This window comes from Gymnodraco acuticeps, unplaced genomic scaffold (assembly GCF_902827175.1).
Source record: "Gymnodraco acuticeps unplaced genomic scaffold, fGymAcu1.1, whole genome shotgun sequence".
Lineage (NCBI taxonomy): Eukaryota > Metazoa > Chordata > Actinopteri > Perciformes > Bathydraconidae > Gymnodraco > Gymnodraco acuticeps.
Window position 1 is genome coordinate 2635134 of NW_022990274.1, and position 24291 is coordinate 2659424.

General features: G+C 40.3%; 1 protein-coding gene across 1 annotated transcript in view; it reads right to left on the minus strand.

Annotated features, from left to right (window-relative positions):
- hibch (3-hydroxyisobutyryl-CoA hydrolase) overlaps positions 1–23551 on the minus strand; it is a 38248-nt gene extending 14697 nt beyond the window's left edge. The window contains exons 1-7 of the mRNA XM_034221528.1: positions 23406–23551; positions 22520–22562; positions 21779–21910; positions 20149–20233; positions 19566–19646; positions 19049–19101; positions 6735–6813 (exon numbers count right to left, since the gene is read on the minus strand). Of these exons, the coding sequence (XP_034077419.1) occupies positions 6735–6813; positions 19049–19101; positions 19566–19646; positions 20149–20233; positions 21779–21910; positions 22520–22562; positions 23406–23437 (505 nt within the window). The 5' untranslated portion in view covers positions 23438–23551. The remainder of the gene's footprint in view (positions 1–6734; positions 6814–19048; positions 19102–19565; positions 19647–20148; positions 20234–21778; positions 21911–22519; positions 22563–23405) is intronic.
- Between the last annotated feature and the right edge of the window lie 740 nt (positions 23552–24291).

Consider the following 24291-nt stretch of genomic DNA (forward strand, 5'->3'; position numbering starts at 1 on the left):
ATCTTCGCCATGTTTTTAGGTATAAAATGTTATATAATTCAGGCTATGAATGATATATGAACAAACCCTTCTGTAAAAACCTTCAGAATATTGATAAGAATATAACTGGAAGGTTTGGTGTATGTACGTGCTACTGAAGTGGACATTTCTCACTCAGAATATGATAAACTCATTTTGAGAAAACAACCTTTAAAGATTGCTGTGTGGCGCTAACCCTGTTCTTTGGACGAGAGCTTGCGCATCGACGCACTCCAGCTTGTCTCGTAGTTATTGGATATTTGAACATGTTTGTGTTTAGATGCCTGAAAAACAGCTGTGCTTAACAAGCTGATGAGAGTTTTCACTTTTTGTCCGACGACATAAAATACGTCAGTATCAACCCAGCTTGCGATGTCTGAAGCTTTTTCGCTTCATAAACAAGGTGGTTGCTAACAAGTAACTAAATGAGACTATTAAATGCCATAATTTCAAACATTAGCCAAATTGAGCTTAGCATTGGTGATGCGCAGCCATGCAACTGTGATGTCAAAGTCAATGTAGTTTATTTATAGCTTCCTGGCAATTGCATTTATGTTTTGAAAATAATGAAAGTTCTATAAATATGTGGAGATTATCCTGCTGAACAAAACAATTATCATTAACATATTTGCCACAGATCTTAGTTTCTGCAATATTCCACAATCTAATGGAAAAAAAGACAGTATTTTGACGAGGGAGCCCTTTCAATACTAACAAATAAACATTAAAGCTGCAGTACAACTGATCAGCCTTCTGCACAAAATACTCAAAACTCTTCCACCTTATTCCAACACAAATATAATCAAATTAGGGCAGAAAGTCTGTCAAGAGTTTAAAGTGATCATCAATGAAGCTCCAGTTCCACCTCAATATCCATTAGCCATCTTCATGCAGTGAATCCACTGAGGAGAGCTGTTTGGTTCACAGTCTCTTTCTTGCCACACAACTTGTGGGATTAATGCTTTGGTATTACATATTGCTGCAAATAGTTAAATACAATTATACTTTTACACAATTATAGAACTGTGATAAACCGTCTGGGTGAGAAGCAGCTAGTTTAACGTCAGCTGTGATTCATTAGTTGTTGGAGATTTGTTACTAATCTCATCAGAGCCTCAGGAGACGGCCATCTGTCTAATTAGCTAAAGAGCAAACTAAAGCTTATCCTGCGCTGTAAAACACCAAGACATCTTCTGATTCTTTCTACATGAAGCAAGCTATTTAGATAGTGATAAAGTAGAATTATGTATTATTGCAATTTCTTCTGGTTTCATAAAATAAAAAACCCACCCAAAATAGGTCCTTTCCTGTGCATTGATTTTTTTTTAAACAAAATAAATGTGGATAGCCGTCACCAAGGATTGCATCTTAATAATAGTTTTATTTTAATCCTCTTAAAACAAGAATACATTTAGGAATATATACGTGTGCTGTGAGATTTGTTAGTCATGTCTTTATATGCGTGTTTGCTGTCATTGTCAGCTTCTCACTAAAGTATATCAAGAGTGCTAGGTCATGTAGTTTAAATACATGTACATTATACAGATCATGATACTTGGTGGAAGGGTGTAGAAAATTGATCACTATGCCATTACACAATTTGAGTTTTACCTTTGTTACCATTGCCAGTACAGTACCTTTCACTTGGTGTCAACATTTTTTTTCCAACAAAGAATATTCATGCAAATGCCCCCTTAAGTCAGAACAAAGTATTGTTTGAACACAATTAATTACAACACAGCAGTGTTTGCATGTCCATGTTGTTTCTACATTAGAACATACGGCTCATGAACACACTGAAGTCGGAAATACAAATTCCAAACTAAGGTAATGGGACCATCCAAGGAGCATGGTCCTTGGCAATGGTATGCGTTCTGCTTTTGTTGCAATAAACCTTAATTTTTTGCTTGGAATAATTCATTTAGGCAGCAAAAAAGCAGAGACCTCCGCAAAGACCAAGTGCCCTTTCTTGCAAAGTTAATATAAGTGAAAAACCATGCTTGCATGATTTGAATGACGATCGGACCATTTTGATTTTCATGGAGCTAACTAGGAAATGTTAGCATGCTAACACACTAACCCGGTTATGGTGAATGTAGTGAACATTACTTTATAAACTTTTATCATTGTCAATGTGAGCATTTAACAATTACGTTTAATTGTTTATGAGCATGTACAACTGACAGAAAGTGTTATAACCTGTTTGATCTCGCCAATGGTTGATGGCTACTTGCTGCCCTTACCCATTTATATCAGGATGAGGTCAACTATCAGCTGCTGTTCTGAATACATCTCATCTCTCCCTCTGTGTATTCCTCCCTGCTTCTCACACAGACAGACCTCATGTCTATGAATGCATTTGAATGGGATCCAGCTGGAAGTGCAACTGTAATCACTGCATATTCCTTCTCCCATACACCCAGACCAACTGGCAGAGGAGGTGGCACTGGTCTCCTGCTCTCTCCCAAATGGAGCTTTTCCCTCTTCAAGCTACCTAACTTCACTCCTTCCACCTTTGAATTCCATGCCGTCACAGTAACCCATCCTATACAGTTAGCCATTGTTGTTCTCTACCGTCCACCAGGCGCCTTGGGGGACTTCTTGGAGGAATTAGATCATCTCCTCTCACACATCCCTGAAACTGGCCCTCCCGCTGTACTTCTCGGAGACTTCAACCTCCAGACAGGGAAGATAGACGAACTAACATCCCTGTTAACCGCCTTTGCTTTCTCACTGTCTCCATCCCCACCGACTCATAAAGCTGGCAATGTCCTTGATCTCATATTCTCAAGGAACTGCGCTACTTCTAACCTCTCTGTAAACCCGCTCCACACATCCGATCACTTCTTCATTTCATTCTCTCTACCCCTTTCCAAACATAACAAACTAATCTCTTCTCATCCTGCACTTGTCCGCCGTAACCTTCGTTCCTTCTCCCCCTCTACCTTTGCCTCGTCGGTGCTCTCAACCCTCCCTTCCTCTGACTCGTTCCAACTCCTGCCTTCAAACTCTGCTGCAGAAACTCTCCTCTCTACTCTCTCATCCACTCTGGACTCTCTCTGTCCTCTCACATCTCGGCAGGCTCGTCAGTCCCCTCCTGCTCCCTGGCTAAATGATGCACTGCGTGCTAATAGAACCGTCCTTAGGGCAGCAGAGCGGAAACGGTGGAAATCCAAACACCGTGACGACCTCCTAACCTATCAGGCTCTCCTCTCCTCTTTCTCTGCTTCGATCTCTCAGGCAAAAAGCACTTTCTTTCAAGATAAGATCCAATCTTCCTATTCCAATCCGAAAAAACTATTTTCCATCTTCTCCACCCTCTTGGACCCTCCAAAAGCCCCTCCCCCCTCCTCACTTCTGTCAAGCGACTTTGTTACCCACTTTGAAAAAAAGGTTGATGATATTCGCTCTTCTTTTTCTGACTCACCTTTACTCACCACTGGGTCACCAGACCCTCCTTCCACCAACACACTTACCTCCTTTTCCCATCTCTCTCCAAGTGAGGTTCTTACCCTCATTACCTCTGCCCGCCCTACCACCTGTCCTCTGGACCCTATCCCTTCAAACCTCCTTCAGACCTGATATTCTACCGTTTCTCACCCATTTCATCAACACTTCTCTAACTTCTGGTCACTTTCCAAACAGTCTCAAGGAGGCAAGAGTAAACCCTCTCCTAAAGAAACCTACTCTCAACCCGTCTGATGTTATAAACTACAGGCCTGTCTCTCTCTTCCCGTTCCTGTCTAAATCACTTGAATGCGCTGTCTTTAAACAACTCTCCTGTTATCTCCATGAGAACAACCTTCTGGATCCGCACCAGTCTGGTTTCAAGGCAGGTCACTCCACAGAAACTGCTCTCATTGCTGTCACGGAGGAACTGCACACTGCCAAAACTGCATCCCTCTCCTCTGTCATCATCCTGTTGGACCTGTCTGCTGCATTCGACACGGTGAATCATCAGATCCTCCTTCGCACTCTCCAAAAACTTGGAGTTTCAGGCTCTGCACTTTCCCTCCTCACCTCATATCTGAAAGACCGTACCTACAGGGTGACTTGGAGAGGGTCTGAGTCCGACCCTTGTCAATTAACTACAGGGGTCCCTCAGGGCTCTGTTCTTGGTCCCCTCCTCTTCTCCCTGTACACAAACTCGCTCGGATTAGTCATTAGCCCGCATGGTTTTTCATACCACTGCTACGCTGACGACACCCAATTAATTCTGTCCTTTCCCCGCTCAGAGACCCAGGTCGTCGCACGCATCTCTGCTTGTCTAGCTGACATCTCTCAGTGGATGTCCGCTCATCACCTCAAGCTCAACCTTGACAAGACTGAGCTGCTCTTCCTTCCGGGAAAAGACTGTCCCACTCTTGACCTAACAATCAACATCGGCACCTCAGTTGTTTCCCCGACTCAGACTGCAAGGAATCTGGGTGTGATCCTAGATAACAAACTGTCCTTCACTGCAAACATTGCTGCTACAACCCGCTGCTGCAGATACACGCTTTACAACATCAGGAAGATATGTCCCCAGCTGACACAGAAAGCGACGAAGGTTCTGGTCCAGGCTCTCGTCATCTCACGCCTAGACTACTGCAACTCCCTCCTGGCTGGTCTACCTGCATGTGCCATCCGACCTCTGCAGCTCATCCAGAATGCAGCGGCTCGTCTGGTCTTCAACCTTCCTAAATTCTCCCACACCACTCCGCTCCTCCGCTCCCTTCACTGGCTTCCGGTAACTGCTAGAATCCACTTCAAGACACTGGTACTTGCTTACCATGCTGCGAATGGATCTGGCCCTTCGTACATCCAGGACATGGTTAAACCGTACACCCCAGCGCGTGCACTACGCTCTGCATCAGCCAAACGACTCGCTGCGCCCTCGCTGCGAGGGGGACCCAAGTTCCCATCGGCAAAAACACGTGGGTTTGCTATCCTGGCTCCAAGATGGTGGAATGAGCTCCCCATTGACATCAGGACAGCAGATAGCTTGCACATCTTCCGGCGCAGACTGAAAACTCATCTCTTTCGACTCCACTTCGAGCGATAGAACTATTAACAAAGCACTTATATACTAATAAAGGACTGGCTTATCTAAAGCCAGTTGAGTAGCACTTGAAATGTTTTGGCTCTATGAAACCTGATGTACTTATATGATTCTGTTTTCTTCAAGGTTGTGTCTTCCTGGTCGAATGTACTTATTGTAAGTCGCTTTGAATAAAAGCGTCAGCTAAATGCAATGTAATGTAATCACAGCTCCTAAATTATTAATGGTCTAGATCAGGGGTCGGCAACCTTTTTGATATGAAGTGCCATTTAAAAAAAAATTGTGATCAGTGTGCCGTGAACTGTCCCCGGTGTGTCAGGGAACTCACCAAGGGTCAGAAAACACAACCCTCTCTCTTTTCCTCCATACCCAAATCTCTAAAAACGGGGCTGCAACGGAGCTGATTAATATTTGAATTTTTCTGAGGTCAGAAAAGGGGTGCTCCGCCTATAGAGTGGCGAAGTCCCTCCCTTTCCGGGGGAACTTCATGGGACCTTATTTCGGAAAAAGTATGTATTGAAGTCAATGGCGAGAGAAAGATTATCTTTCGATCCCGTTTGAATTGTGCCACGAATTACACATATGATGTTTGTCCATTTAAAAGATAATTTTGCAAGTCAAAAAAATAAAAATGTGTCGTAAAAAGTGAACTACATCTCCCGTCTCGCATCACACACCAAGACGGCCGTCACATTGGCACATTTCACTTCTTTCTTTCAGAATGAGGCGAAAAGTATTAAAAGAGGTGAAAATGACTACAAGTCTGGGCACGTTGAGAGCTGAACATACACAAAAGGGGAGTTAGTCTACCTGCTCTTCACGTAGCTCTGCATGTCGTCGTTTAGGTGCTTTTTTTTCTGGAGATAGGCACTGCTCAATCCACTCCTCCATAGTAAGGCCACCCCGGAGGTCGAAGTTAACTTTAAATGTTTCCATCTTAAGCTTTGTTAGTTAGTTAGTTCCGTAACGGATGTAATTTAACATTTGTAACGGTTGTAGCTTTTCTCAGACGCGGAGGCATACATGACTTGTGAAAAGTAACTACAATTCTACCCGTGATATACGCTCATTATATCACGGTTAAGAACCAATCAGATTGCTGGATTTGACTTGTCCGTTTTATAAACAAATTTAAATAATTGGTTTAAACGGCATAATAATAATGACGACCGTCCGTTCTGTGATTCTCCAGAACACACAGATGGCCAGTCCGCCCCTGTGTAGCATATTATTTTCGATGAGAGATGAGCAGATCGCCACTGGGCTTTCAACTAAAGACACAGCCACGCAAAAAAACGGCGGCATTTGTACAGCTCCTTATGGGTAGCCTACTGCAATTTGTGAAGTGCGTGCGCGCTCCGGCAGCACTACACCACTGATCGTTTCACCACGGAGGAAAGCAGCAGCAAGTCGACTGGAGTTAAAGAGAGCGGGGCTGCGTTGCGTGCATGGCTTCTTTCTGCAGGTAACGGGGAGACGCGCTCTGGTGGTGGTCTCGTTCAGGATCCGAAAATAAAATGTAAATATTTTGCACACTTATTCCACTTATTCCTAGTGTGCCACTGGTTACGGTGCCAGGGGTTGCCGACCCCTGGTCTAGATACCCGCTCACACTGATGTGGGCCAACCTGTGCCCCCCACCCCCCCAGGAGCTGGAACAGCTGGTCAGTCTTACCAATGGCAGTCTCTGGCATGGCAAACAGCGTCTTCTCAGTGGCCACTCGAAACCGTCCATGAACAGACAGACCCACGCCCTGCAAGTGGAGGACAACAGGGTTACACAAAGATCAAAAATAGAATTACTGCCATTGGCTGGTATGCTCCGTGAACTAGTCGGAGTTTATATCCATGTCTGTCAAAATTGTACCACTGTATCTGACCCTACAATATGAAATGAGCATCATTTACACATTCACTCTTGAGATATGGCCAATTATGTGTTTTGGGAGGTCACAGTGACCTTCAGCCTTTGACCAACAAATTATAATCAACACATCCTTAATTCCAAGTGGACCTTTGTGCCAAAAGTAGAGTAAATTCCCTAAAGTTGTTCTTGACATATAGCGTCAATGAAAATCTGTAGACTGGCCGGCCGAGACCGCCACTGCAGAGTTATAAAAAAAATCTATTAACAAAAAGAGTAGGAACAGAGTTTGGGGAATACACCGAGGGGGGAACAGTTATGGGTAAAACATCTCTAACTGACAGGCCCCACATTAAAGTTTGAAACGGACGCTAAAAGTGGAAAATAAAGAATGAAACCAGGCCGAACCTGCGTTACTACACTGAACAAAATTTTTTCATGAGATGAACTCAAAGATCTAAAACATTTTCTATATACACAAAATAACCATTTCTCTCAAATATTGTTCACAAATCTGAAAAAATCTGTAATAGTGAGCACTTCTCCTTTGCCGAGATAATCCATCCCACCTCACAGGTGTGGCATATCAAGATGCTGATTAGACGGCATGATTATTGCACAGGTGTGCCTTAGGCTGGCCACAATAAAAGGCCACTCTAGATTTGGGAACAATATTTGAGAGAAATGGTTATTTTGTGTATATAGAAAACTGTTTTAGATCTTTGAGTTCATCTCATGAAATATGGGAGCAAAAACAAAAGTGTTGCATTTATATTTTTGTTCAGTGTGTGTGTGTGTGTGTGTGTGTGTGTGTGTGTGTGTGTGTGTGTGTGTGTGTGTGTGTGTGTGTGTGTGTGTGTATGTGTGTGTGTGTGTGTGTGTGTGTTATGGCTCCCAGCAGAGAGAGAGGTGGAGGCTAATGAGCAGTGTTGGCCAGAGGACACTTCCAGTACAATCAGGACAGTGTGTGTGTGTTTGTGTGTTAAATTATAAGGTAACCATGGAAACATCGTTCCCTTGCATTCATCCTCCACCTCTACGCATAGAACATGTAGTGCACAGACAGGTCAATTACCGCGTAGGTTATAATGAAATTAGTGATTTGGACTATAGACGAACTACACAAAATAGATCAGCCTGACTTCAACTCACGGTGTTTTACTTGAAAGAAAAACAGCCACAAAGCCAGATGGGACGATATGAAATGTCATGCGACTCACAATAAGATATGCGTTTAAAACTCTTATAGTGGAAGTTAAAGATACTGCAGTCACTTTAGCTTCGTTTTGTTGAGGATCAAAGAGACAGACATTTTTTAAGTTGCTCTGAAATAAAACAAATCATTAAATAAGGCTTTCTTTTAACTACCCTGATAGCGAGCTTGACGGCCTTTTCACTGGTAAGGATATGTATTAAGAACCAAAATATACCACAATGCACCAAATTCCTATATATCGTGCCATCCCAAAAAGTCTAGACAACATTTTCCAATGACAATAACACAACCAGCTGTCTTTTAACAGCAGGAGAACAGTACTGAGTCATTCTAATGTTGTAATAGCCTGCTGATGAGACAATGTCAATGATTATGGATACAAGTAATTCATTGATTTAAAAGAGGGTGTCATCATAAAATAATTACAATGAAACCACACCCAGCAAGAGACACACAAGATGGATACTGTGCTCAGCTCAAGATATAAAAAGATGATATATTCTGTGGATCCAACCGCAGAAGGTAATCACATTACTTCACTGACCTTCAGCATTCTGGAAGGATTTCTCATGAATCAAGTCATCATTCACAGACAGAGGAATATGTTATTACTGAGGAGCAGGTTTTTACTGGTCATGTGAGAGAGAAATCCAATACCTCGGTAAGGGACTTGATTAATGTCTTGGAGGGTCTGAAGGTCGGGCTGGAATGATGCTGCTGCTTCATTCCATCACATGTTTGTGTATTTTATCCTTGTGTAAGACTGAATATCACATATGCCAAGAAATATGTCTCTGTCTTAACTTTGGACAACCAAATACTAACATTTTATCTTCATGTTTTTTTCCTGGGTCAACCATTTCTTACTTTCCCTTTTTAAATAGTAGTGTCTGTAAGGAGGACAGGGTCGGTCTTTGGCATAGGCGACATAGACGCTGGTAGTTCTGGGAGGGAAAACATTTTTTTTGACTGTTTGGCTCATCCTAATTTTCAGCGGATTGTTGTTGGATTGAGGCTGATAACTACAGCTCAGTGAGGTAAAGGACTCTGAGGGTTTAGATAGTTCACTTTAGGCTAAATTATCTCAGTGGGTCTCAAACGATTTAGTCACAATTTATGTAAACAAATATTTCCAAGGCACTCCTTTATAATTATTAGGATAAATATAAACAGGTTTAAAATCATTCCAATGCATACTATAGGACAGTAAACCAAAAATATCGTTTAAAACTGGAGATATTAAAAAAATGCATGAATAAATAAATGTTAACTAGATCAAATAAGATATAAATGAACAACAAAAATTCAATAAGTTACATTTATTTGTTATTGGCTATGGTAGGTGATTGGTTATGTTCACATACTTATCTGGTTATTAAAATGTAAACCTATCTTTTTTATATGGGTGTTTAAAGTTGTACCCCCTAGATCTTGTCTCTCGTAATTTTGCTCAAAGTGCACCAGATTGAAGAATTTTACTTTAAAATCTTTACGGTCATACCACCGGACCCCCCTAGAGGATTTGACGTCCACCCCCCAATTACAACATGTTCATACAATAATGAATACATTTGAAACCTTCTTTATGTATATAACCAACATGTCGATACATTTCAGTTTTTGTAGTGTATTGGTCTTTTGTAGAGATTTTTCATTTATTCTTGATATATTCTATTGTGTATTGCTTGGAGGGGGGGGGGGGCACCAAGTCATAATCTCGCCTAGGGCACCAAAATGTAGGACCGGCCCTGAAGGACAATACAAGTGAATTTCAGTTATTGGGATTATCATAAAGTAGATGACAATGTTTGTGTGTCGTTTAAGAGGAAAAGATGCCTGTTTTTTTTTGTTGCTATTACTGTCAGGAAATGTACAACCTAACCCTGGTCCGCCCAGTAGTAGTAGTCAGATCGCTACTCCTGCTGATTTTAAAGCTAGGTCTAGGTTGGGTTTCATCCACTTGAATGTGCGCAGTCTGTTAGGTAAACTAGATTTTGTCCGCATTTGGGCGAGCTCGACTGACGCTGACGTCATTGTTTTATCAGAAACATGGCTAAATAAATCTATTTTGGCCTCTGACATTGCCTTAAATGGTGTAAATGTGTATCGTTCCGACCGGCCTAATAAAGGTGGTGGCGTTGCCATTTATGTTAAGAATCAGTTCAGTGTATCCACATTAGTTTCCAAATCTATCAGTAAGCAATTCGAATTTTGGCAAAGGGGCAACAGGTCATGGTGGTGGGCTGTTACAGACACCCCTCAGCTGTCAAGGACTCCTTGTCTTCGCTAGCAAATCTTATATTGCAGCAAGGAAATAGTGCTACTTGGAGATTTTAACTGGGACTGGTTAACTGCAGTATCAGAGGATTTTAAAAACCTTTGTATCTCTTTAAATGTTACTCAGATTGTTGACAGTCCTACTCGCCCCTAACATTAAGTCCCCTAATAAATCCTCCCTAATTGATCTCATTTTAACTAATGTTCCCTATAAATACTCATCTGTGGGAGTATTTGCAAATGATGTGAGTGACCACTGTGCTGTAGCCACAATTAGGAACACTAAGGTCCAGAAGGTTAAACCTTGTATTCTTATTAAGAGAGACATAAAACATTTTGTGGAGCAGGATTTTGTTCATGATCTGTTTGGGTTTGATTGGGGAAAAATCGATCTGTGTGCTGATGTAGAAACTGCATGGTCTTATTTTTATCTTGGTTTTATGGAGATCATTGATAGACATGCACCCCTGCGTAAATTTAGAGTAAAGGGACGAGACAATCCTTGGTTTTCTGCTGAACTGTCCAGTCTCCTACATGAGAGAAACAAGGCCTGGGCAAAGGCTAGGAGATCAGGCTCAGAGGTAGAATGGCTAGGATTTAGGCAGCTAAGAAATAGCTTCACATCGCAAATCAAAAGTGCTAAATCAAAGTACTATCTGTCAGTAACCACAAAGAACCTGAATAATCCTGGAAAATGTTGGAAAGCCATAAAATCGATATCCACCGGTGATATCCGTAATGAGTACCTCCGTGCATTACCACAGCATCTGGCTCTATATCGGACAAGACCACTATGCTAAATTGTTTTAATGAGCATGTTGTGTCCTGTGGCTCTCTGTTTGATTCTGTCACTAACTCTGCTTCTGTGATTCTGCAGTCTGTGATTCTGAAAAACGTGTTTTGGAAAACCCTTTTAGTTTTACTCCTTTTACTGTTGATGTTGTTCATGAAGCTTTAACCAAGTTAGATCCTAAGAAAACCGGCTGGCCCGGACAACGTAGAACCTTTCTTTTTAAAGATAGCTGCAGATTGTATTGCTCCACCTCCCACTACTCTTTTTAACGTCTCCCTCAGCACAAATGCAATTCCAAAATGGTGGAAGTCAGCGTATGTCCTGCCTCTACTAAAAGGTGGGGAGGCCACCGTATTAAATAATTATAGGCCCATCTATAAATGATCAGTTCTGGCTAAGGTTCTTGAACGCCTAGTGAGTGAACAGGTACAGTAAAGGTGTTTTTATGTACAAATGACGTCTAAACATCAGTCAGGCTTCAGAAAGCAACACAGCACCATCACTGCGACAATGAAAGTGGTGAATGATGTGGCGAGTATTTTAGATAATAAGCAGAGTTGTGCAGCTCTATTTATTGACCTTTCAAAAGCGTTTGACACCGTCGATCATCACATCTTAAAGCAGAGGCTACTCAGTATAGGCATATCCAGCCATGCAGTAGGGTGGTTTGTGAACTACCTCTCTGAAAGGTCCCAATGTGTTCACTTTGATGGGCTGTCTTCTGAGTGGTTAAACATTACTAATGGTGTTCCTCAAGGTTCTGTTTTAGGTCCACTTTTATTCTCCATCTACATCAACAGTTTAGGTGAAAATGTCGATGGAGCAACCTTAAATTTGTATGCGGACGATACCGTGATGTACTGTGCAGGTCCCTCCATTAAGGAGGCTGTTGTTGAATTGCAAGCAGTTTTTAACATTATTCAGACTCAGCTCTCTGAACTAAAGCTTCTTTTAAATGTTGATAAAACCAAGGTAATGCTCTTTTCAAAATCTAAAAAGACACCAGAGCCTGTTTTAGATATTGTAACTACGCAAGGAATAAAAAATTGAAGTGGTTACCTGTTACAAATACCTTGGTATCTGGCTTGATGACTGTCTCACTTTTAAACATCATGTCAATAACCTGCTTAAAAAGCTGAGGGTTAGGCTAGGTTTCTTTTACAGGAACAAGTCCTGTTTCTCGCTTGAGGCCAGGAAAAGGCTAGTCACTGTGACCTTTTTACCTGTGCTGGACTATGGTGATCTGATCTATATGAATGCACCTGCCAATTGCCTGGTCAAGTTAGATGCTGCGTATCACAGTGCCCTGAGATTTGTTACTAACTGTAAAGCATTAACCCATCACTGTACCCTGAATGCAAGGGCTGGTTTGCTTTCACTAACTGTACGGAGGCTCAGTCACTGGTACATTTTTATATACAAAGCCATGTTAGGGAAACTTCCATCCTACATCTGCTCCCTGATCTCACGGCGAATTGTAAGTGGCTACTGCCTGAGATCGCATGCTGTAGTTTTATTAAATGTGCCAACTGCTAGGACTGTCTTAGGGAAGACAGCTTTTAGATGCGCAGCTCCTCTGTCTTGGAATAGTCTGCAAATTAAATGGAAACTGAACAATCTGGTGCCACTAAATGTTTTTAAAGCTCGGTTGGATGCTACTCAATCGGAAGCTGTTGGTACCTGTTTATGTGGATAGTTATTATAAATTGTAATCCCTGTAATGATGCTGTAAAATGTCCTTTTTGTTGTTCTGTTTATGTTTTTATGTTTCATGTGGAACCTACTTGAGCAGGTCTCCCTTGAAAAAGAGATCAATGATCTCAATGGGATACACCTGGATAAATAAAGGTTTGAAATCATCATTATCCTTACATGAGTAAATTAAAGGGGCCCTATTACGCGTTTGGGGTTTTCTTTCCAGTAGTGTGTAATATAGGTTTTTGCGCATGTAAACGGTCTGCAAAGACTAAAATGCCTGTCTTCCCTCCAGAGGGAGTTTCTCTCCCTTTTTCTGTCAATAAAAAACAGCAGATTATTAGTTGAGCAAAAAAAAGATTGGAAACAGGGTAAACTGATTCCCGTGGCTCTGCCTGAAGTTTGAAAAATACCAACAAGCACACTAATTAAATCTTTATATTATTCTGCATTTATCTGGACTAATTCTGTACATAGTTCCCAAAATGTTGAACAATACAACAATACAATATAGTCCCTATTACTTACTTGCTTCTCCTGTTCCCCTCTTCCAATGCTACATAGCTGAAGGATGTCCTATTACATCTAGACAATGATAACAGTTATCCCTAGGGGGGGGGTGTGTGTGTGTGTGTGTGTGTGTGTGTGTGTCTTATTTCAATGTAATCGTATAGAAAATGTCTGTCCAAAGACACATTCCTCCTGATATTCACTACATGACAAGGGGCCATGTCAGACCAAATGCAATTAAACGGCAACCCAAAAACAAAAAGATAACAGTTGTGACCTTTGGTCCACTAATGGATAGATGAATATGAGCTGAGCTATTATCATATTAGCTGTAATCCCCAGAGTTCATTACCTGAGAAACTGAGGTACGTGCATTAGCCCATCTGTGATATTAAAGTCTCCAAACTGGATGTTTCCTAAATAATCTGGGGCAGTGAAATTAGACAAACACTGCAATGACAAATAAATATGATGGCCTGGTTCAAATACAAATTTCTAAATCACGTTTTGACTTTTTAATGCAAAGTTTATTTTACCATGGTCACCTAAAAATTTAATTTCACAACTTTTTGATCCTGATTTGTTGGTAACTAGGCACTTGTGTAATAATAAGTTTGGGTTTTAAGGAATTCCATTCAAGCAGCCAAACAATAGAAGCTTGACACAGAACAGAAAAAGTACCATGGATGAAAAAAGGCAACAACAAAGAAGAAACTGCTACCAGTTTGGCCAGCTAGCTCCCATTAGATAGAGGAAAAGAGAAAACCGCAAATATAAAGCAAAACTTAGCACATAAATAAAACAAAACTATCGGAACAAATGGAACACATGAAAGTAAACAAATGAAGCTCCTTTTTGCTCATAAAGACGCCACATGCTGAGGGCAGAATCCCTGCCAACAATAAGTGTGATTTCATTCCTCGACCTGTCCTCACCCTGCTCTCAGTGAGCAGAGTGTAGAGGAGGGCAGAGCTGCGGGGGGGTCTGTGTTATAAATGACCGCAGAGGATTAAGAACATCGGATGGCTGGAGACCAAACAGACCGCCTGGAGTCATTTGTCTCCTGAAAGAACCAGATCCCAAACAGAAGAGACAGACTGAGACTTCTGTCAGCTCAGGTCATGAATTACATGACGACTGTGCTTTGGCAACACGTCTGGGTTCATTTCTCACAAATCCAGTTAGCTTTGTAAGGTTGAACCAGGAATTCAAAAGATTTTCCAAAAACCACATATGACGAAATGTTGCATTTGTGATGATTTGTATTTGCACAGGAATTAAGTAGGAAACAATCAAGCCTTTGTGAGCTTTGAGTGAGAGGTGGGTGTCGCCACAGGTCACTAGCCGTTAGCCGTCTGCTGCTTCAACCTTGTGCTCCTCCATTGACAAAATCACTCATGTATCTGTGGCTGTTGAAATGAGACTCTCATTAGCACCTAGCTTGACAGCTGTGAGTACTAACAGGAGCCATGCTCACTGTTTATGTCCATTATGATATATTTAACAATAATCCTTTTGGGGGAGTGGCTTTCTAGATTTCTCTTAAAAAAGATACTTTGAAAAATATGGCTTACTTTTTCCTGCTTCTACAACGTTACCTTCCAAATATTTAGGCACTTCACCTTGGTTTTAGATTGCTAATAATAACTTTAAGGTGGTGTCCCACACTTCATGCTGCAGGGAGAACGCTTATACCTGCTCTTTGTATATTCTTTTTTTTTTATTTGCAAGGTTTCTTGATATATGGGAACGACTTAGGCCATACATTCCATATTGTGTAGACAAATTCAAATCATGGCCCTGATTAATATGTTTGTTTCTCTCTATGGTCAATCCTGGGCTCCCTAAAAATCACAAAGATTTCAAAATCATAAATCTTAAGACGTGACTGCATCGAGTTACAGTATATAATGGTACAAATAATATTGGCTGAAACCATCATCTGCTTCAGTCTCCAGGGTCTTGTTTTGTGCATTTTGGGACACTGTCACAGTAATGACTTCCTGAAACACTTAGTAGAACAGAGCCACGGTTAATGTTACAAGTGACACTGGCGCTTTTCCAGTCCGCTCATTTACATATTTTACTGCCTTTTTATGCTAGTATTTGTTTGATAATGTAGTTAATGATACTGGTCAAAGTTCTATTTGGTAAGGTTTTAGCAAAACAATCCCTTTTATTTGTCATTGGATACAGAATGAGTCATGTAAAATGAAGTGCACTTAAAATAACAGAGGATCAACCGCATAGTCATTTTTCCAAAGTATACAAATAACAACCTGAAAAAAACATTTTTGAGAGAAATGAACAAAAAAGATTTAAATAGTCTTCTTGCAATGCTCACTTGATGATACCAGAGGAATGAGGGGTTTGTTTAATGTCACATTACCCATAAAAAGTATTTACCATAAAAGTAGTGGAACATTGCTATGTGCTGGTGCGGTGCCACCAAGCACCATATAAGAACATGTCTCCACTTCCTGCTGTAAACAATGGCAATGTGCAAAAGAGAGGGGACCAGCATGTTCATAGCTAATGCTTACAAACAGACCAGGCTGCAATATGTACAACCTGGCCGGGAAGAGTTTCCACTGGGTCAGAATCTGGGAGGCTTTGTCAAGTCTTCATCATATTTGGCTTACTGGATACAAACCAAATATTGATATAACAGTTTTGATTTTTTAAATTAATATATTGCAGAGTAGTTGCATTACTTTCCACACCTTTCCAAGTGGAATCTTAGCACCTATAGTTAATAATATCAATTTGACATGGGAATAAAGTTTTGCTAATCCAAATTAATTAATGCCACTGTTTAGAAGAGTGTAAAGCATCCTGCAGAAGCCTTCCAGTTGACCGAAGTGGCAGATAACAGTAACAAACACTTAGAGAAAAAGTGGCATCTGTTTGACATGACTTTCCACATCAGTCTTGCACAAAGTATTCACTTTCAAAACAAGCAGTGCAGTGGCTCTGGAAGATGAGAAGCTTTATGCAGGGATCAGAATCCGCCCTGAGGATGTTGTTTTATGTTGGCTCTCTCTCTTGTCTTCTCATTAGATGATGGAGACATTAGCAAACAAGAGCTCTGTTCTCCAGAGGAAAGACATTAGAGTCGTGGGACAAACATCCATCAATTGGGTTGCTGCCAATTGATGGAGGTTAGGCAGCAGTGTGTTCTGAATTTGAGGGGCCTAATGTACGACTAAATGCTCCTATATTCAATCTTAAAGGGGCCCTATTCTGCTTTGTGGGCTTGTCCTTTCCTGTAGTGTGTTATATAGGTTTTTGTCTATGTAAATGGTCTGCAAAGACTAACATCTCAAAGCTCAAAGTTTCTCTCTCCCTCCTGCATGAAACACCTCCATTGGACTCCTTTGTTTACTTCCGTAACATAATGACATCATTATGTAACAATTGCGCCTCTATTGGCTAGCGCTCCAACACATTGTACATGACAGGCTAAGGGCGGGACATCTCTAAGCAGTTGATCAATCACAAAAGAGCTGGGAATCCTATTAGAGCAGACAGGGCATTAAAGCATAGAAAGACTCAGTAGAGACACACAATACTAATATGAACCTGACAAAGAATAGAATATGGCCCCTTTTGATCAAACATGCTAAAAAAGACCCAACAAGTTTCTGTCTGCTCTGACGCAAAGCACAGCTGAAAGGGATTCATGACATGGCAGGATTCAGACTTTCATTCTAGGGATTTCAAAACTTGGAAAAGCGATGAATGGTGTCCGTGAGATGAGATGTCAGAGAGGGGCCAACAGATAGACGAAGTGTGTGTGTGTGTGTGTGTGTGTGTGTGTGTGTGTGTGTGTGTGTGTGTGTGTGTGTGTGTGTGTGTGTGTGTGTGTGTGTGTGTGTGTGTGTGTGTGTGTGTGTGTGTGTGTGTGTGTGTGTGTGTGTGTGTGTGTGTGTGGTGTGTGTGGTGTGTGTGTGTGTGTGTGTGTGTGTGTGTGTGTGTGTGTGTGTGTGTGTGTGTGTGTGTGTGTGTGTGAGATATTTGACCTCCTCAGAACATGTATTTACTCTCTGGCGGTTTGTTATCATTGGCGCCAGAACCGTGTTGCGACATGGGAGTTCTTCCCTGAGCTCAGTGCAGTTCAGGGACTCTTGGTCTTTTCCAAATATAGAACCAGCCTGTTTTAACTACGCATTAAACAGCAATCACCGTGAGAATAGTTTGCATCGACAGTAATGTCTGTATACTGACATGACAGATAGGAGAGCTGCTCTTCAAGTCACTTTATTCCCAGAGCCATAAACCCATAATAAATATGTGTTATAAGCAGTGGAGGGGGTTAGACGAGCATCGCAGCTTTTAAGGGTTTTCCACTGGGATGGAGAACTGAAGTGTGCCACACCAAGTGGAGCAGCATACATCAGGACCAAGCACTCAGCGGCCTCCATCACTGCGCTGCTACCACACACTGTCAGCTTTGTTCTGACACATGAATTACAGCTTCCGTCTATTGGAAAGGAAAATGAGTAAGTGGGGGTGTCATTGTGTCATCATGGCTGTCTAAATCTATGAACAAAAACAGCCAACTAGCCTTTAGGATGTATCCTCCTGTGAATAACTACACATCCATTCCAAATGTATAACCCGGGGGAAAAAAGGACACACCCTCAGTATAAGTCACCTGGCTAAAACAGACGCTATTTTTGCCTGGCTGCTCAAATGTATAATCTTTTGGAGCTACTCCCAATACTGCAGAAGGTTAAACGGATACTTAGGATTATATATAGTATCGATTGCATCGAGAAAAAAAATCTTGTTTTGGACCAAACCATAATGTGTCTAAAAAGGTTGGCTAGAGCTAGGGTTGACACTTGGCTTCATAGTCAGTATGTATGTGTGTGTGTGCGCACACACACACACACACACACACACACACACACACACACACACACACACACACACACACACACACACACACACACACACACACACACACACACACACACACACACACACACACACACACACACACACACACACACACACACACACACACACACACACACACACACACACACACACACACACACACACACACACACACACCACACACACACACACACACACACACACACACACACACACACACACACACACCCCACACACACACACACACACACACACACACACACACACACACACACACACACACACACACACACACACACACACACACACACACGGTCAGTGTCATGGAATATACTATATTTATATATTACAGTAAATAATTGTATGTGATATCATGCTTAATGTAGGGCAAAGATACCAATTTAAATTCTGAATGTATCCGACACCTGGAGGGAAATAACAGTGGCAGCAACATTGCTCTGTCACTCCATATTTCATCCAATCAGAGGCCACCTTGCCGCTGGCAGCAGGCGACAGTGGCAGAAAGATCTCTACTGACACCTACAGGCACATTCCAGTATATCACACAGAAGAATAAATGTTAACTTAACAAGGCACCCAGGCTGCAAGAAATGCTGGTATGGTCGCTTTCATGTCTCATCATGACACACACATACACAAAAAGAAACGGTGTAATGGCAACCCAAATGTAGAATATAAACTATACACATTCATATTAAATGTACTCACCCCTCCCATTGTTATTCCTCCAATAAGGGCAATATATGGTTTCCTGCATGTCCCTATAAAACAGAGAATCAAGACATGCAAAGTAGAGGCCTGGGTGTTTACCAGATTCAAATCTCAACGGCTTTATTGTCATATGTCTAAAATATCTACAGCATATTTGTTGACATGTCTTAATTCCCAGGCTCCTCCAGGGATAATATACTTAAGACATAAAAGAAAAATCACAAGAAAAGAGTGCACACCTTTTTCAAGTAAATATGTAAGATTAAGTAAACTATGTTCATTTGAAATGGAATAGGATAAAGTAGAATGTACAATTCAACACTTAAAAGTGAAAGAAAATACAGCTTTTTGTAATCATATATAAATGTGTTGATTGTAAACATATATACAATGAGAAATGAGATGAGATGAACAACGATATATAAATGTATCAAGTGAGACTATCAGTAATTAAGCACCCACAAGTAGTAGTTGTGATTGATAATACAGGTGTGATTGTGCTTGTAATGCTTACCAATGGCGTGGTTGAGGGTGTATTCCTCACGGAAAAAGTCCTCTGCCAAAGGGTCTCCCACTTTCCCTGCTTCTGTGACGGCTGATCAAAACAGGAATTAGATCCAGTCACACTGTCAACGCCTCTGTTTTATATTACATTCAGGTAACAGAGTGGACCATCTATATCTCACAATCAAAAAGAGTTCAAACATATTTCTAAGGCTTCACAGAATAACATGTTTTTATTTCTGACATAATCTTTCTGTTAATAATCATTATCAAATCAGAATACTTTATTTATCCTGGGAGAAATTGAGTGAATGTGACAGTTTAGTGTGTATCAATTATAATCAAATACAAATATGTATATAGAGATAAGAAGTTAAAGTAAGAATGTGCACTAAGAAGATCAAATAAAATACAAATATTCATATAAACGCTTTTATTTATTACATTCTTTTTTGTAATCTTTAATTGTGGCTTGATTTTCTCTAGGAGAAACTGGTGCTCACCTCTTCAATGTGAATGTTTGATAACACACATGAGGCCCAAACAGGGTCCTCACAGAGCGCAGTGATTGATCCTTCAATGGTTCTGCTTACCTCTGATGTCTCCCCCTGCACAGAAGGCCTTCCCCCCCGCTCCTCTGATGATCACTATGTCCGTCTCATTGTCACTTTCCCATTTCTACAAGCACAGACAGCAGTACATTCAAAGGAAGGCATCATCAAAAACAAATGTTATGGTGAAGCGACAGTTCACCCTCAAAACCAAAACAGATATATTTTTCATCTGCTTTTTGTACCGTTACTAAAAAGAATCCACACATGTTGTTTGAGCATTTTTCTGTAGGAACTATTTTCTTTCTACGATGCTGAAGGAAGCATCAGCTCCTGTATGTCAGTCATTGGAAGTCATCATTTGATAGAAATAGTTCCAACATAAAAATGCCCACAACAAGCTCTGTGGATAATCTTGATCAGTCTAGTCATGATTTCATGATATTCCTTTAAATATATTGTTGACGCTTTGAGCACCACCATTAGAATAGTAGAGATAGTTCATTCAGGGTTCATACACTTTTTCACCAATGATTTTCCATGACTTCTCCATGACCTTTACCTCATTTTCCATGACCAAAAAAATTACTCAAATGGTTTATTTGAACATGGAACAGGAAAATAAGGTCTGCATATGAAACATGTTGTGCCTATCTAAAACAAATCAAATAGGCTTACTAGCTTCTACACGCTAAAGCAACTGAAATCTCACCAGCAAAATATCTCGTCAGTTAAATGCCATTTTACGTTTCATTACTATACGATACAGTATGTATTATCATTATAGTATTACTATTTCGGCGATTAGATCAAATATAAATTATATTTGATGCAACTTTAGTTACATTTCCATGACTTTTCCAAAACTTTGGGAAACATATTGTTTTCCAAAACTTTTCCAGGGCCTGAAATTTGCATTTTGAATTTCCATGACTTTTCCAGGTTTTTAATGACCGTAAGAACCCTGTTAATTTCTCCACTGGGCAACTCAGAACAAAATCATCTAAATAAATTGCACAACAGGTCAAAGGAAAAATATGTTTTTGTTTTTTGTCTTTCTTTTTGCGATGTAAGGGATGACTGTATCCTTAGAAATAATTGTATGTGTGTCTTCTGGTATCACATGACATCAAACTTCTCTGTTTTTCAGGAGGTTAAAGTTAGCACATTCCTAAACGGCTACATTATGGTAGCATGTTTTTCAGTACTTCATTTCTCATATTCACAACAGTTACAGGGAAACAATGAACACCTGAAGCCTCTCCCTCGAACAATGGTAAACAGATATGGTTTAAAATAAAAAAAACATACAGTACATACAATGTATATCAGAGTGATGGCCAATGATTAAACTGAATAGTTTAGTATAAGAAATGTACTTTTATATTTATATATATTCAGAAGTGTTTTAAAACACTCCGTAAAAGTATATAAATGTATTATCTTAAAGTATATAAAAGGTGTATATATATAAATGAATACATATTTTTTGTAAGCAAGTCCTTTACAGGTTTTTGAGAAAACTATCAGACTCTCAACAAAATCAAAACTAAGTGAGATACTGGAAGCCATGTATAACCAGTCACATGCTGCTGTAACAAATGGCATGTACCACAGGGGAGGCCTTGACCTTTAAGCCAGAAGAAGTTAGCATTAAGCGAGCGTGCCCTACCTTGAGCTGAGGGTAGATATGTTGGACCATGGGCATGTTCAGGGCATTCAGGGCCTTGGGTCTGTTTAAGGTGATCACACCTGCACAGCCCACTTTCTCCAGAAGAACCCCGGAGTCCACCTGACTCGACATCTGATCCAAACAGAGACGGAGCAATAGTGTAATGCCTTTATAGAACACTTGAATCAACTCAGAAATAGCTCTACAGCTGATGTATATAGTTAGCCAAGGATAAGAACTTTGACAGACCGTAGAGAAAACTGATCGAAACTGAATTCCACTGATGACAAAGCATCACTTAAATAAATGCATTCATAATCAAATACATTTACACACATAGTTTGATGTGAAGGCATCATTTGAGGGGCATACATTGGTAGGTCTGAAATGTAATAATATTCTATAATATATTGATGTATTGTTTGGTCTATACAATATGGGTGGCTTTGGTTAATTTAGCATGTTTTCCAATCACCAATAAAAGGATATACAAAAGTAGGCCTTCATCTTTTCTATAATACAATGTGGCAAGAGGCAAATCTGAGGTCACAAATATTTCTATATGAATCTATTTTTTCTTCAGAGTATGACTTGACAATCCTTCAAATGATATGATGAGAGCTAAAGTCACACATTCAATTGCACGCTAACTGCACATTAGCATAATTAAACATTAGCCACAAAACAACATTCAGGATCCATAGACTGATCCAGAAAGGTAGGTCATGAGGGGCTTCTCACCATGTGGCCCTGGATTCTCTGCAGTCTGCACAGGGTCCTCAGTCTGAAGGACACAATCATTCATAAACACATCTGAAAACATGTGATTCTTCAGCAGAGGTGGGTGAAGTACTCAGATCTTATAGTTAAGTCAAAGTAGAAGTACCAGAGTGCAGGAATACTCTGTTACAGTAAAAGTCCTGCATTCAAGATGTTACTCAAGTAACAGTATTATCATCAAAATATAGTGAAAGTAGCGACAGTAAAAGTAGTCATTGTGCAGATTGGTCCATTTCAGAATAATATATATGATATGTTTTATAATGATTGATCATGAGAGTGTTCTCAAAGCTGGTAAATGTTTGAATGACTTTGTATACTGCAGGGTAGCTTGTGGATTTACTCCAGGTGGAACTAAAGTCTGATTTAACACTTGATTATATTTCACACCATTAATCCACATCTGTGAAGTAACTAAAGGTATTAAATACATTTAGTGGAGTAGAAGTACACCATTTACCCCTGAATTGTAGTAGAGTAGAAGTACAAAGTAGCATAAAATGGAACTACTCAAGTAAAGTACAAGTATCTCAAAATTGTACTTAGGTACAATACTTGAGTAAATGTGTTACTTCCCAGTTCTGTTCTTCAGACTCAGAATCAATCAAATGTATTTCGGCCAAGTTCCCATCCAGAACAACATCAGTGATATAGAGAGGTGGATGCATGCTCACAGTAAGTACAACCTTTGCATCATGACGCTTTAAGTGACAGTATCATCTCAGGGACTGAATTCAACCTTTCCAGATTATTTGATATTGTAGAACAAGCTAGAGATGCTGCACATTGTACACAACTAGCAAACTCAGGACAACAAACTTTAAATTATACACGCAGAGTCACATACCTGTAGGCAGACGTCAAAGCGGTTAAAGACATTATTATATTTGTATTACGTGCTGTAGCAGGTAACTGCACTCTGATGCCGTTTTCTTTGCTCTTGCCTTTCCTCTGCTCTAGACTGTCAGCGTTTACTTCCTGGACGAGACACCGACCGAGCCCTGATTGGTCGGTGCGCTGACGTCACGAGGTGAGTACGCACCACCCAAACTCCGAAGAGTTGCGAAAATGCTTGATCGTCACGTGGTTCATGGAGACTCAGATAGTTCCCGAAAGTTCGTGGCGGGCCATTTGAATGCATTAATAACAGGAGATAAAACTGCGATTTTTGGTAATTAGTGGTACATAAAGGTTTTGATTTGCAATATTTATACAACATATCGATATGTGTATGTAGATACATCAATATGTTTTGTTTTTTTTAAATAAAATGTTCTAATATTTGAGGATTAATATAATAAGTACTTTATTGATACCAATTTGGGAAATGATTGCATTGTAGCAGCAAAAGTCAAGGCATTGTATATTAGAGAAGGTAAAAGACTAGAAATAAACAATCCAAAATGTAAACATCTCAAAAAGAATTAAAATAGCATTAAAAAAAGTAGAAAATACACGTGCAACAGGTGTTGTCTTGGTTACAGAGCCTGTTGCTGTTGTTTATTGCTTTGAATTCTTTAAAACAAATATTATCTTCTTCAATTTGTATGGTAGTCAGGAGCATCACATTCTAATGTGTATTGATATATTTAGAGGGATGAGATGATGGGAAGGAAGGATTCAAAATTCTGATTAGATACATTTCTACCATTTCTTTAATTCATGGTGGTTTCAGTAATCCCCTGGTAATTGAGGACATAAGTAATCTAAATGACTAATGTCATCTTTATGAC